General features: G+C 35.4%; 1 protein-coding gene across 4 annotated transcripts in view; it reads left to right on the top strand.

Annotated features, from left to right (window-relative positions):
* Positions 1–6096, top strand: part of LOC140956995 (protein HASTY 1) — a 35087-nt gene extending 28991 nt beyond the window's left edge. For all 4 annotated transcript variants that reach the window (XM_073414021.1, XM_073414022.1, XM_073414023.1 and 1 more), the window contains 4 exons: positions 4176–4679; positions 4768–5062; positions 5250–5433; positions 5820–6096. In XM_073414021.1, coding sequence (XP_073270122.1) covers positions 4176–4679; positions 4768–5062; positions 5250–5433; positions 5820–5899 — 1063 coding nt within the window. In that variant the 3' untranslated portion in view covers positions 5900–6096. The remainder of the gene's footprint in view (positions 1–4175; positions 4680–4767; positions 5063–5249; positions 5434–5819) is intronic.
* Positions 6097–16245: the final 10149 nt, after the last annotated feature.

The raw sequence follows: 16245 nt of genomic DNA, 5'->3' as shown, positions 1-16245 counted from the left end.
AGCAGACCGGTAACAGAGGAAGAATTTTTTGGCATGTCGTGGTTCATTGCATTTGTTGGACGATTTGGTTGGAGAGAAACCGAAGAATTTTCGAAGAGATTGAGGCAAATACAGAAACGTGCTGGGAAAAAATCAAATTAACATTGCTATGTGGATTGGCAAGCATGAAGATTTCAAGAATGTCTCTATTTTAGATTTAATGAGAAATTGGGATTATGTGTATCACTAAGTTAGTTCTACTACTGTGTGCTACATTATGACAGTGAACTTCTAGTCCACTGATGTACTCCTCTTAAATTTATTATTAATAAATATCGTTTCCTATAAAAAAAAATCGTTTCATATGTAACCAACACAGAAACTCATGCACTACATCAATTATCAAGCCAAAACTATACACCTCACTATCATGTAATTCATGCAATGAATATACAATGAATTTATGCTCTTTACACCACTATTCATCATGAACATAAATCTTCTCATATCCCACCATGCACATTTCACCAATATCACCCAATAAATAATAATAATGCAAATAAAACATGTTACGTGTTTTATCCATGAATCTTTAACCTATCACAAGAATTTAACTCCAATGCATACACGTCATTGCTACGACTAAGTTTCATCAATTTTTCAACTTGTAACAAATCAAAAATCACAATATGTACATGCAATCTCTCACTAGCCTCGAATCCATAGAAATTAGATACAAAAGTCAAGCGTAAATCCGGTCTCTTAACTACCACATTTGAAACTTGTTCTTCAAACTCTTGAAAACAAAACAACATAGAATTAAGGAAAGGAAGAAAGATATACCTTTCACTCGCTATATGAGAGCAAGTACGGTTACCTCACCTTGAGTTCCCTTGAATTCATGCGGCTCAACCCATTGGATTATCCATCAACAAGACTCGTTTGTCTCCTCGTCATGACACTTCCAAAGTCCTGCAAAGAAGAAATAACAACACTAGGGATTGAAACGACTATATCATCATAATGTGAGTATACCTCTTTGTACAAAGGTACTTTAAGGGGTTTATACAAAATCAAGTTCATCTCAGTCTCGCTCTTTTGGGCCATCAATTTATTTTCTCTTTTTTTCTTTGGCCTCTTTTTATTTCGTCTCATCTTTTTTATCTTGTTTTCTTTGTATGACCATCTTACTCTTTTGTCCACTCTTTCTTTCGGCCACTTCACAATATTTTTGACTCACTTCATGAACTATCAATTTAACCTCAGGAACTTCTTCTTTTGGATACGATTGAACAAGAGACGTACATTTTTCCTCAATTCATGTATGAACTAAAGTTTCACTTTGTCTACTATTCTCTTCCGTAGTAGACAAATTAGACACTTCTTGTCCACATAATGATTCAGTCTCCACTGGATAACGTTCAAGATCATTCAACTCATCAACTAGTGGAATACTATTATCAACAACTTTCTCAACCACAACCTCAGATTCAGGTTCAACCACAACCTCAACTCCAAGTTCAAGTTCAACCACAACCTCAACTCCAATTTGAGATTCAATCTCAACAGACGAATTTACTATTGTCACATTCTTACGTGGACATTGTATCATTCACGTCCTATCTCTAGACATTGACAACATATAATATCACAAGTACGAGAAATTGAATTTCTAAATATACCTTGATATTCATATTTGGTAGTTTCACGTTTCGACTCCATCATTGGCCTAACAATTATTTTCTCTTTCAAGCTCGACCGCTAGGTGGATGTCAAAGAAGCTTCATATAAGCCACGTTCATCTATCTTGCCAACTTCTCTATCGTAGTGATTAGGAACAAATCGTTTCCTCATCACCCTTTTCATCTTATCCCACGTTCCTATAGGGTCTTCATTGTATATCCTCATATCCCGCACTAACTTAACCCACCAAGTAATAGCATAGTCGGTAAACTCGCTACAAGCTCGTCTTACCTTCATTGCTTCCGCAATCCGTATAATCTCGGCTCTCAAAGAACACTCCATCCTCTCCTTCCACTCAAGGTACGCCTTTGGATCAGCTCCCCCATTGAAATGTGGAACTGTCATCTTGTGCCACTCAGTCTATGCTCTCCCTGACTTCTACGTTTAGGACTCTCATCACGTCGCCTATCATCATCCCGACTCCAGTACGACACTCTATTTACATCAACTCCTCTCGTTATCCTATCCCCACCAACTTGCCTATACTTATCACGTAAAGGCTTAAATTCCTCCTCGTCTTCGTCTCAACCCACATTCTTAGGCTTAGACCTGTTCCCACTTGTACTAATTTCCAGCCTATCCACTATCTCGCATAATGTCGCCAACTCGGCCCTCGTTATCCTAGTGATACCACCTAACAACGACCCTATTTGGACATTGGAAAGTCCTTGGTTCGAGTCATCTTCTACCTCCGTCTCCATTTTTATTTCTGACATTATACCTACAAGAAACGTTAGTAGAATAAAAAAATATTTTTCGCCCGAATTCTCATTGTCTCTCCAAAGAAAAATTCACTCAACTATCTTTTTAATTCTTATACAAATACTCACCAGTCGCTCCAAAGAATAAACGCCGCACTCAAGTATTTTCACTCGAAGTTGAGAGTTCTCTCGAAGGTGCGTTCAAGCTTTGTATTTGCATGTATCAAACTTTGAGATTCAACTCGTGGACACTTGCAACTGTCTCGCTTGGACTGCGCAATCAAGAAATTTGATTTTTTTTTTGTTTGTGAGAGACACTTGAATCTGACTCACAAAGAGGTAAGAACAAAAGAGCAATGCTAAATAATAGCAAAATTTTCGAATTTTTTGTATTTTTTTTTGGATTTGCACAAGAAGATTTGTGCCTCTCGAAAAACGAAGCACGACTCACAAAATTTCGAGAATCACAAGATTCACGAAATGACAAGGAACGATAGAATCACGTAGATTTGAAAACAAAACGATAAAACGCAGATCTGATAATTAAAAAACGAGGTACTTGAGTCAAAAGAAATCAAAAGCTTTGATACCAAATGATGTGTTTCTTCAAACACAAAAAGCAAACGCGCTCAAAAACGAAGTCACGCCCTTGATTCGATGAAATAAAGAACGTTGGGTTGTCCCGATATTTTTGAAACAAGTAAATGTTTGTGATATTCACGTCTAAGCTACGAAAATTTAACAACAAATATTCACGAAGATAAAGAATTGATCTCAAATGAACCTTTAAAGAACTCGTATTTGACAATCCGAGTGAAGAACAATCGACAAATGCCACAAAGTTATGAACTTCGATAAGTTTGATTTGAAAAACACACAAAGTTGTGTACAAAACCAAGCTTTGAAAGGGGAGAAAATTCTCAATAATTCATTCAATCTTTAATTCTTGTTCGATAATGTTTTACAATGTGTTTATATGGAAAAGATACAACAAAAATCCTAATATAGGGGGTTTTCATCTTGAAATCTGCACTGCGGCGCGGTGGGGCGGGGCATTCTGACTACTGGGGCGCGCTGCCTCGCATAGAGGCGCGCTGGGGCGGCTCTTTTTCACTGCTGGGGCGGGCTTTACTCTCTGGGGTGGGGCTTTTTCCCCACTGGGGCGCGCCTGCCTCGGCCTGGTGCGCTGGGGCGTGCTCTGGCTGCCTTCCGGGGTCATTTCGCACTTAAATGTTTCGTTGCTCGATATGTTTTCATGAATGCTTCATTGAACTCCTTCAAGCGCTCAAATACGCTTGATTCTTCATCTTTAATTATCATCAAGCTTGTAAGATCGAGACAACATACCTGTCAGAATCTCCTCCCAAGATTTAGCACGTCATACTCTGTCAGTTTTATATCATATGATGCGATTCTTCAAATACCTTCTTACTCTACCTGTTTCTCTTTTATGTTCATGACACTTTAATGTCATTATTACGTTTTTGTAGCGAGGAAAAATCGTTTTTTGTCCTTTATGCCAACTTGCTGCAACCTTTTTTGGGAAACACAGAAAGAACATTATCTTTTCAAAGATCTCATTCCCCTAACATGACCTTCGTTTCTCAAATAAGGCCCAAGGCTTTTAAGCAACAAAGTATGTTCATCCTATGACACGTCAATTTCTTGTGTGCCATTTTATGCAAACTATGCCAACCACTTTACTTGTATCGTTTTAAGTTGATTTTCTGTATGAAATTTTTCATGCTCCAGGTACAGTATATTAGGTTTATCGACAACACTTGGTGATTCGTTTTTTAGATGTATAGAGTCACATTCTGTTATTTTATCATTGATGGAGAACATTCAGTACATGGAGTTCAGGCATATAAAGCAGCTGGTACACTTGGTTTTGGTTCCGCTGGTTAAATGCTGCCCCCAAGATTTGTGGGACATGTGGCTGGAAAATATCCTGCATCCATTACTTCTCCATGCTTGGCAGGCTCTTAACTGTTCATGGTCTAGCCTTTTACTAGAGGGGATGGCTAAAGTTCCAGATCTTCATGGGATACTTGCTGGGTCAGACTTAAAAGTGGAAGTCATGGAAGAGAAACTGCTCAGGGATCTTACTCGTGAGATTTGTTCCCTTTTCTCGGTTCTTGCTGCTCCTGGACTTAATACCACACTTCCTTCATTGGAACAGGCTGCTCAGATTAGTCACATGGATGATTCTTCAATGAAAGACTTGAATGCATTTGCTTGCAGTTCTATGGCTGGGTAGGATCATTGTTCAAACAATCAATTTTTTCTTTATGGTTACTAGTTAATATTTAAGGGCCTAATTTAAAGTGTTATGTGTTTGCAGATTTGTACTGAACAACAAAAGTGTTGCAATTCCAGCTTTGAAAATATGCTTGGGAGCATTTGGCTGGACAGATAGTGAAGCTGTGTCAAAAGTTTCTTCTTTCTGTGGAGTAGTTGTTCTCCTTGCAATTTCGACAAATAATGTGGAGCTCAGAGAATTTGTATGCAAAGATTTGTTTGCTGCTATGATCCAAGGCTTATCTCTCGAGTCAAATGCTTTTATAAGTTCTGATTTAGTTGGATACTGTCGAGAAATCTTTATTTACTTGTCTAAGAGAGACCCATCACCCAGGCAGGTTAGCAACCCCCCCCTTCTCTCTGCATGTAATAAAGGTTGCATTATATGTGTGTGAGATAAAGTTGTTGATGGCAAAGATATTATCTTCTAATAAATGTAGAATTATATGTGTGTGATAAAGTTGTTGATGGCAAAGATATTATCTTCTAACCCCATCGAATTAAACTACTTAATTTTTTTTCCAGATTTTACTCTCTCTTCCATACATCAACCTCCAAGATCTGTTAAATTTTGAAGAAGCTTTAACAAAGACAGGCAGTCCCAAAGAGCAAAAACAACATTTGAAAAGTCTCTTAATAATGGCAACAGGAAACAACTTGAAGGCTCTTGCTGCTCAAAAGAGTGTAAATGTTATTACGAATGTCTCAAGTAAGTTATATTTATGCAAAGTTGCAATCCTTTTCGATACGCCTACCCAGCTTTCAGAGAAAGTGAGGAAAAGGAACTCATAACAATAAAAAATAAAAACTAGATTCTCCAGCCAGAATAGGGGAGGGGTGGCGATACTTTGGTGTAAGAAAAACTGATACATCTTGTATATTTTATTAAAATAAAAAGTAACTTTAAGTCTTGACTACATAGTTTGAGTGTTGAACATCTTTTAATTTCGAACTGATGAAACCGTATTGGACCTGTTTTTGTTCATCTGCCATTTTATTTCACATTTGTTTGAACTGCATATGTTCCACTTCTTGCTGCTCTAAACGAGTCTATAATTTCAAAAGCTGGAATTGAGCTGTTATTTAACTTTTCAGTGAGGTCTCGGAATGTCGGTACTTCCCCTGAACAGAGTCGTGAAGACGGGGATCCTATTGGATTGGCTGCAGTCTTGTGAAGGGAATATGTTGGGCGTACTGAAGTTTTTTACGTGGAAAAATGTGTATCTACTGCAAAGAGACAAAGTTAGCAGCAGTAAGCAAGGGGTGGCCTTTTTGTTTTTTGCTTGGAGGCTTAAACTGGACGCGTCTGTAAATTGGTTGAACATATTTATTGCAGCTGCACTATATAAATGTATTATTGGTTACAACGAGACTTGTTTCTGTTTAGTCTAACCCACCTACGGCAGTAGTTTGCCAGTCAAGAATTAATTCAAACAACAAAATGAAATCAGTAAGAAAAGGAAAATAGCTTAAACCTTGCAATTATGGCAGCACAGTTTGGCTAGCACAATAGAATTTTATTTACGTTTTCTTTGAAGATGATTTCCTCTTTAACCCTCTTTGACAGTGACCCTTCCATGTCATGTCGGAGGAATTTTTGGCTTGGAAACTCGTGTGTTGGCTTTGTTTATCTATGATTACTAACGTAAAGTGTATGTGCTGCTCGTAGATACCAACTAATGTCTAAACCATTATTTACGTTAGTGTATGTTAAAACCATAATTTTATGGATGGAACAACATAATGATAACTAATGATCAAACTAAAATTCTCACAACTTGAGTGATAAAATACCAGATGGAACAACCAATAAAAGTATTTGATTTAAATAATATTTAATATTGAATTTTCTAAAATATTTAACCACTTTTGTTAGATTCTATACTAAGTTAATTATTTTTATATTATAATGAATTTGTGAAAGGAATATAAATTATTGTACATGCCTTGTAAATAATTTTTTTTAAAATAATAAGTCAAATATATATAAAATCTCATCATAAATACTTCACATATAACTAATAAAATAAATTTTCATAAAATAATAAATGAAATAATAGCTTAAATTAAATGCTTTTAAGACAAACGATTTATAACTTTAACCATTTACGATAATATATTAAATTCCTAAATTGATAATATGATATTTGTTAGGATCGAAGATGTGTTTAGAGAGGTGAATAAAACCTTTAAATTTTCTCTAAAACACTGTCAAATAATACGATCGATCTTGATATGGTTAGTTATACAAGACCTGATTTTTTCAACACTTAAGAAACGATCACACTACAAATAGTGTGAAAACCGGTCCACTGATTCTTATGAGGATTGAATACTCAAATATGATAAATCAACAAATAATTAACTGCAATAAAGAAAATAACACAATGATTAACCCGTTTATTTTTTTTAAGGAAAAAAAATACTAAACAATATCGCAGTAAACATAGAAGAAAAATATATTTTAGTCAAATAGTTTCATAAAATACTTAAAAACATTGAAATAAGAGAAATTAAGAAAGCATCAACATAATTCATAAAAAATAAAGTGCTTAAACCAAACATGAAGATTGAGACATGGAAGAGAACAGAAAGTCGAGGAAAGAGAAGGTTTTAGAAAATATTATGTGTTCAACAATACACATAATTATCAAACATCCGCCGGATCCACAAAATTTCATTACAACTCGTCGGACTTCAAACAAAACCGCTCTTGGGTTCGCAAATAACTGTTATGCTTAAAAATTATTTTAAGATTCATGAATAAAATTTACAGAAATTTCTTACCTTTAAGATTCATGAATAAAATTTACAGAGATTCAGATTTTACCAGAGTGAGTGATGGAGGCAAGGCCAAGCAGAAAAATAAAAAAGAAATAAGATAAGAGAGTGATGGAGGCGCATGAGACTTATTCCAAATTTTATATAAAACTTAAAAATATAAAAAAATATAAAATTATGCCCTAATTTGGCGGGCCAACCCGTCCCGTTTGGGCCCGCAACCCAAACGGGCTCAACCCATTTGGCCCGCCTCCAAACGGGCTGCTATTTTATCAACTCAACCCGCTCAATTTTTATAGCGGGGCGGGTCGGCTCGACGGGCCTGACCCAAGTTGACAAGTCTATCTTCTGATATCTTGTTTGTCGTGCATGATCAGTCTACCAACTTTTTTGATAAAGTAAGTGAGATCCTCGTAAGATGTGTGACTTGTATCTAAAGATATCTTACTCAATTGTTTATAAATGTAATTCCATAAGTTGAACGGCTGAGTAATCCTTATGCCACAGACTTGTATGCTTGAGCGGTTGGGTATATCAAATATGCTGCCGATGATAAAGTGGTTTGGATAGATTTGAATCTTGAGGCTAGTTGAATGACTTTTTTTGAATCTTTAGTATGGCGGCCGAGTACCTATAGTACATTCATAATGCATCTTGATCTAGTACAATGAATAATTGTTTGTTATCACAAAAACTAAAGGATCTAACAATTTCTTCTTTTTTGGTGATGAAAAAACCTAAGCTCCAGAAATGTAAGCTACAAGAAAAATGAATTTCATTTGGATAATGAATTTATTGTATAATGTAAGAGGAAAGCAATAGATCCTAATACACCTACGTGCATAAAAAATATTAACACCTATAGTACCTCTTAAACACCTATACTACCGCCTAAACCAAGAACTTCCACCACCTCTCTTATGTTGATCTATTTTTCTTTTTTCCTTTTCAGATGCTCTTCTCCTAGCTTCATGTTGTCTCCGTCTGGCCTCTTCTTGCCTTCGTTCTTCTTTGTCCTTCTTTCTGACTTCACATTTCTGAAAATGATCCAGCATTTCTTGTAGTTGGGTGTCAAGGGTAGCCTGAAGACCGTCAAAATGAGCCCCAAGTCTTTGTCCAATTTGGGTTAACTATCCAGAGAAGGTGACTATGACATCATGGTGCTTCTTTGAACTCTTGAATTTCTTCATGAAAATTTTGATATCTGATTTAAGTTCAGACACGTTCTCATTACATCTTGGCGAAGATTTCAGATACCGAAATTAGAGGCAATCAGACGAGCATCAAAGTCGACCATGAGGAGTTGTACTTTTTCAAGATGGAAATTGACATATGCAAAGTGTGCATTAGCCGCAATATGATAAGTTGTCCACTAAGGGTTAGTCTCACTGTAACTAAGTTCCGACCGATCGTCTTCATTACCAGTACCCATTTCAACATTCTCCATATTATTGGCTCCGGATGTGCCTTTGAAACTGGGAAGAATGGGAGATGAATCTTTTGGTATGTCAGACTCGATTAGTAAAGGAGAATGAGTCGTAGATTCTGCTTGTTCAGCTTCTTTTGAGAGGGTGGGGACTTCGGAAGTTCTTCTTCAAATATAATATTAAGAGATGCACTTTTGGGACCAATGTCTTGATCAGTGTCCATGCGAGTGGACCGATCACCAAAGAGGTCAAAGTCAGTCATAGACTTCACCATATCACCCACTGAGGTCAAAGAGATCTCAGGAAGTGGTGCATCCATCGCAGCAACCATGGAAGAACCTAATTATGGGTTAGTAAAAGTGGAGGAAGAGAAAGGTACCTCTAGTTGGATTTCTCCAATGGTTGTATCAGGATCAGCTGTTGCATTGTCTGTAGTGGTTGAAGAGGGTTCTTCTTCTTCAGTTGTTGTTTTCTCATCTTCAGAGACAATGGCGGGGCCACCGACGATATGCGACCGATTGAAGTGAGTAATGTCTGGGACAACCATTTCATCCCCTTTAGCTTTCTCTTCTTTACCAGCCTCTTCTTCTTCTTCTTCTTCTTCTTCTTCTTCTTCCTCTATTCTCATTTCATTGAGCATGGAAAGGGCTTCACCGATGTAGAATTCAATTGTCTTGGCAAGCGGTTGCTTGTGCATCTCAAACTCCCTTCGCTTGTTTTGAATCTTGGAGGCGATGGACACAACATCAAACTCGAGTTGTGAGATGACCCCGGCATCATCCGAAGCTGTGCAGATTGTGGCATCAAAATTTGTCTGCCTCTGAATAATTATTAGCCACAAGAGACTCTTTCTCAATTGGAAATCAATGAAGGACCACCGGCAGAGAGCTACTTCAATTTCATCAATCTCTGCCCGGTCCATCATCTGGTCTTTAAGAGTGGCCAACTTCTCTAGTAGATCATCCTCCAGGATGGTCTTGAACAGGACAGAGGTGCAGTGTTCAAACCATCTATCGAAGATCTATATTTTCTTGGCCACAACCTTCAACAATTGAGACAGTGTCAGAGTGACATCTATTTGAACATTTATAGGAGTTTTGGATGGAGGTTACATCTTTTCCTTTCCCTTATCCTTGTAGTTCAAAGAGCAGCTCCTTAAAATATGTGAATGCTAGCCACCGATCGAGTGGGCTTAACTTGTGTGACCGAACCCTCTTTTGGTCAGCAGCATCCGACAATTTGGATGCAACAGTCAGAGTTTTGGGCTTGATGAAGAATTTTTTTAGAGGGACGTTTTCCTGATTTTCCACTTCATCAGTCTAGGAATATACCATCTTTCTCATCACTAGCACCTTGTTCTCCTTCTCAGTCTCTTGCTCAACACCTTTCACCACTTTGATCTTCACTGAGTCAACAGCGCTGGTAGTGTTCCTCTTCAGAAATTCTACAACGGTCAAAACATTGAACCATTTCTTGGGATACAATTGTTCAGTAATGCCAAACGTAACCTTCAACAGTCCAAGTAGATAGCAGATTTGCATAGCGAATCTTTAGATTGACACCCTTTGACTTGGTCATTTCGTAGAAAGTCCCAAATAATATGCCAGACCAGTTGACACCGATCTTTGATCCAATCGCCACCATGTATTGCAACTTTTCCTGGGTGATGTTTTCATCAGCCCTAGCTTTGGAAAGTAGGGCTTTGGATACGATGGTGGCCAAAAAAAGAATTTCACCTTCAGATCATGCTTCTCGAGGTGAATTGAACTTGGTGATTTAGGACTGCATGTTTTGAATTATACACTGTGTAGGAAGAGAATTTCGAAGTCGATGGTTTGGGTTGAATTTTAAGGAATTATGAACTGAGGGACTGAATTAAAAAAAAATTGAGGGACTTAATTGCAAGTTTTCAAAATTATTGGGGGTTATTTTAGCAATTTTCGAAAGCTATGGGAGCCGTTTTGCATTAAATTCGATATTTTGAGGGGATAGGAATGCGATGGTTTAGGCTTACTCAAATAATCCTAGAACTTTGGGATTTAGATTGCAATTTTCAGAAAATAGAAGGTTCTAATTGAATGGAGTCGGCAAGTAAATTATCAATTAAGGTTACATAAAGAATTGTGATTGAGAAAGTTAGACATATATGTAAGTATGAGGATTTCCTAGGAGGAACAAGAAATATTGGTGTTGGCGATTTTGATGAGAAAGTAAGATTTGTTAAATTAATAATTTTTGAGTATTATAGTGGATTATAGAAAATTACAATTATATTACAGGTGTTATAAGTGTATGTCGTGAAACACAATGAATATAAATATTAAAAATAATATTTAATCAACAATATTTTTATTTTTTGTTTTATCGTAAAACACAAATACTTTTTGGTTCAACAATTGCTATTGTATTGGAAAGTTTGAGGAGCTTGTACTTTAGATTTCAGAATTTTAGTAAGATAATTGAGGGGACGAATGAATGAAGGAGAACATAGGTAAATGAAATTCGTTTATATTAGGATATTAGGCATAAAACTGTTGAATTAATGTTACGGAAGAATCGTTGAATACAAACTAAGAATATCGGAGTTCATATAATTTTTGTAAGCTTCAGTTTATAGAATTTGAGAAAAATATTATTTGAGGACTATACAAGGTAATTGCGAAATTTGGGAAGTAAGTTAAAAGAAAAAATTTCATTTTGGGTTGACAATGTGATTGCTATGATTTCTGAGGTCCAGGAACCTCTATTTTTGAATTTTGTCGCTAAACCTTGTGAGGATGAAGACATTTTGGGAATTGTTTAAAGTTATTGAGAAATAACTTATAAGGTCATAAAATATTTATTTTAGAGATAATGAAATTTTGAATCGATGTTCTAATTGACGATTAAGAGTATAGTTGTTGTCAGTAAACATTTATTGCATATGTTGGGATTTTAATAATGCTAAACACTTAAATTGAATATGTAGGATCTTGAATTATCTTGACTACAATAAATTAAAGAATGGCATTTCCAGGTTAAAGAAATTATTCTAATTTTTGATATAACAAATAGATAACTACCTTACGTAAAATAAGTCACAGAACATAGATAGGCATCGAGGAAAGAGTAGCACGATAAGTTTTGCATTTATACGATACTAAGAAAAAATTATATTGGAATGTGGATAAAAGTTTTCTTTCCTAGGTGTTAAAATTTTTGTAAATATAAGGTCATTTGACATAATCTTGAGTTATGAGGTTACATATAAGTGTTTGATTTTATAGCGGGATTTAGAATGAAATCAAAATGTGAAATGGTGACTCGATAGACTTGAATCATTTAAGTACTTTTAATGCTTGGGATTTAAGAAAAATAATAATGATGATAATGTTAAGGACAATATGTTTGGCATATACAAAAATGATGTACTTACCGGTCATTAAGGTGTTTTATAATCATGGATACTATTTGATGAATATGGATCGAAACTGTGTTTGGCAATAAGAATATATTGTGGGGAATTAAATTATACGATAAGGATGACTTAAGGTAAAGTCAACCGATTAATTAATCTTTGTGATGATAAAATAACTTAAGGTAGTTTAAGATTTATAGTTGATAGAGGATGTAGAGTTAGTTAAAACTTTAATTTCTTTGAGATCAAGAAATTTGGTATAAATCTATAAAATTGGAATATGTCATCAGAGTACGCAGGAAAGCATGATAAAATGCAAAATTTAAGTCAATCAGATTAAGTATGAAGTGAATGAGGGAGCTTAAGTTTTTTAGTAATCAAGACTAAACAAATTTCGAGGACGAAATTTTATTTAAGGAGGGAGGATTTGTAACGCTTGAAAATCAGTCCACGTAGACTGCATGCATGAAAATTATTAAATTGCTAAAATATTTTAATTAAATTATTGTGGATGCATGAATGATATATTTTGAATGACTAAATGATTAATTGCATAATTTTTCTTGATTGCATAATTTAAAGATTTTTTAGATGAATATCGATGGTTGGCCGGGACAGAGGAACCAAGATGATTAAGGTGTTAAAGATTTAAAAAGCTAAAATTTTATTTTTAGTTAAGAAAATATTTATTTTAAATAATTTAAGAATTATAGCATTTTTTAAGGTCAAATTTAAATTAATTAGTGGGATCAAGGAATTTTATGTAATTTATAAGGGATCTTTGGAAATAGATATTTTTAAATCTTTTAATTTAAGCCCAATGATATTATTAATCTTAATGAGCCTAATTAATTATTTAAAAATATTAAGTGTTTAAGAAACTTTTTTAAATTCTTTTTAAAAGAGTCATACACACACACCCAAACACCTACACATACCTCGAAAAACACACACACAAAAGTTACAGGAATTGAAAGTGAATTGAAGAGGAAGAATGGCCGAAACATAGAACTCTAGGGCAAGGAAGTTTTCGCTTTTTTTATCCTCCGTTCTTCGATTTTCTTCCTCGTTTTTCCTTCCAACAACGATCACCCGACTCCCTTGCATCTCAAGGTGGGTTTTCGGTGGGGTTTTGACAAGAAAAATGATAGAAATCATCTTTCATTCGTCATCGACATTCCACCGTTTCGGTATTCGTATTTCGAGGGTTTTAAACGCAAAGGCACGTTTCTAAACTGTCTTTTTACACTATTCAAATCATAATATGTGTGTTTTATGTTTTAAAGCATGGAAATTATATTGATAAATTATTTGATGGTTGGATGAATATTTTTCAAAGTTTTGACGTTTTTGGGCTCTTTTGAGATGAGTTATGATTTTTAAAAGACATGCTGCCATTAGGGGACATTAAAGGATTGTAAAAAGTGTCGTTTAAGGGGTAAACAAAGGCTGGACAGTAGCGAAGAAAGTGTATGGTAAAGGCTTGAAATTTAGGGTTTTTCTTGCATGTTTTGGGATGTTTCCATCGGGTAGGTTGTAGGGTTTGAAGGGGCCGGTGCGGCTGGTCAGGGGCTGGTCCAGTAGGGTCATTAGGGTCTAGGAGGGTGGCTGGTGGTCTGGTCCAAGTGGCTCGAGAGTTTTAGGCGTGCGGCTTGGTTAGGGAGAAATAGGTTCGAAAATGGTTAGGGAAAGAGATGGGGCTCGAATCGTGGTTCATGGGGGTAGTTTAGGGATGAAAGGTTTATGTTTAAAGTTTGGGAAGAAAATATTAATTTTGGAATTAATTCGGGTTTAAAATCTTCACCGTTTAGTTATTAAGTCATTAAATCAAAAGGCTCGGGTTTATGTCTAAGAAAAATATTAGAAGTCAAATTAAGATTCTATGATGAATTGGGATAGGCTCGAGTCAATAAAAGTAAGAAAAAGTCAAAATTCGGAAGTTCGAGGTCTAGGGGTAAAATAGTCATCTTACGTCCTGGGTAGTTCTAAAGGCCTTGAAGTGTCCTGAAGAATAATAATACATGCTAAATGAATATTAAAATGTTTATTTTGAAAGGATATGGAATTTTATGATGGAAAATGATAAATGTTAAAAGACGTGTTGCATGCTTAGTTTAAAAGAAAATGATAATACTGCATGTATTTTTATAAAGTGATGGAAATGATGAAAATGTTTTGAATGAAGTGACTTGATTGTGACGGTAAGAAAATGGAGATTCGTGAGGGACAAAGCCCCAGTGAAACCCGGTTACGGGACAAAACCCCGTGAGAACCCAACATCGAATTTTCATAGGCCAAGGCCCATTAACAAAAAAGTGGTTGCTAGTGTCCCCGTCAACTATAGGCCAAGGCACGGAACGGAAAAATGGTTATTGTTGTCTCGTCGCCTGGTACCATGGTTACAGTTGAGATTGATCAATCGACCGAAGGATGAAAGGATAGTCACAATTAATGACCGGATTTCACCCCAAAAGAAATGTATATGTATATGTTTATGATGAAAGGAAAATTATATGATGTAAGAAAATATTTAAGGTTATGCATGTTCATGTTAGAACTATTTTATTAAAAGTATTTTTCATTGTTGCACGTGGATGTATACATATTACTTGTTACTATGGTTAAGGCTTGCTGAGTAATTAGACTCACTAGGTTTGGATGGTTGCAGGTGAGGATGATTTTGAGGTAGGCGCTGATGCTTGAGTGAATCGGGTCCGATAGTACACACCCGATGGACTTTTATTTTCCGCATTAGTTTAAGATTTAAGTTTTAAAGTAAATATTTTGATGATTACTTATTTAAAGATTTTACGCTTTGTTTTGAAGTTCAGTCATTGGATTATTTTAAATTGAAGTACGACTTGACGGTTGACGTTTAACGAGATTTTATGCAGTTAAAAATTTTTAAATGTTGAGTTATTTTAAATGAGGGTTTCGAATTTAGGGTTTATGAATATATAAAAAAAATCTAGTATATTTTAAGAAAAAATGAGTAAGAGACGTTTCACATTTTATGTCGAAAATATAGGTCTCCTACACATTGGGTTAGGGAAATGAAAGTATTGGGTTCGTATTTGTACAATAGACAATGGACTTAGTAACAAAATACAATAGAAAATGAAAATTACACAGAGTTGACACAAAAGTTATGCAGATATACGATATAAAAAACTGGAATTTCAAGTCGGTGATCATGTTTTTGTTAAAATATCACCTATGAAAGGGATTTTGCGGTTCTGCAAGAAAGAGAAATTAAGTCCTCGGTATATTGGCCCTTTTGAAGTATTAAAAATGATTGGGGAGCGAGAGTAACAAATTGCATTGTTGCCAAATCTCTCGAGTTTTCACAATGTTTTCAATATTTTCATGCTTCGGAAATATTTGGCCAATACATCACACATTCTTCAACATGAACCACTTAAGCTTGCACTGAATATATCTTACGAAGAACGACCGGTCCGAATACTTGACAGAAAATCGAAAATGTTGATGAACAAATAAATTCATTTGGTGAAAGTGTTGTGGCGTAATCATGAAATCGAGGGGGTGACCTGGGAACGAGAGGAAGAAATCAGACAGAAATATCCCGAGCTATGAGGTACGTCAAATTTCAAGGGAGAATTTCATTGAAAGAGAGAAGAATTGTAATGCTCGGTTATCTCAACAAATGCTCTCATTGTTAATTATATTGTTATGACTATCATTACGAATTTAAAATTTTCATTATGATATTATGTTCAATATGACATGATATATGGTAAATGTAGTATCATTCATTTTATGATATGAAATATGATTGTGCAAACCATGTAGATGCATTGATATTACTTCTATGAAATCGATACATTAGTATTGATATTAAAATGCGTAAAGATATTGAGAAATTGATTGATGGATGTTGATAGTGGTTGTGGAA

The sequence above is a fragment of the Primulina huaijiensis genome, chromosome 14 (genome assembly GCF_012295235.1).
Source record: "Primulina huaijiensis isolate GDHJ02 chromosome 14, ASM1229523v2, whole genome shotgun sequence".
Classification (NCBI taxonomy): Eukaryota; Viridiplantae; Streptophyta; class Magnoliopsida; order Lamiales; family Gesneriaceae; genus Primulina; species Primulina huaijiensis.
The sequence above is the reverse complement of the archived record's forward strand: the minus strand, read 5'-3'. Positions and strand labels throughout refer to the sequence as shown.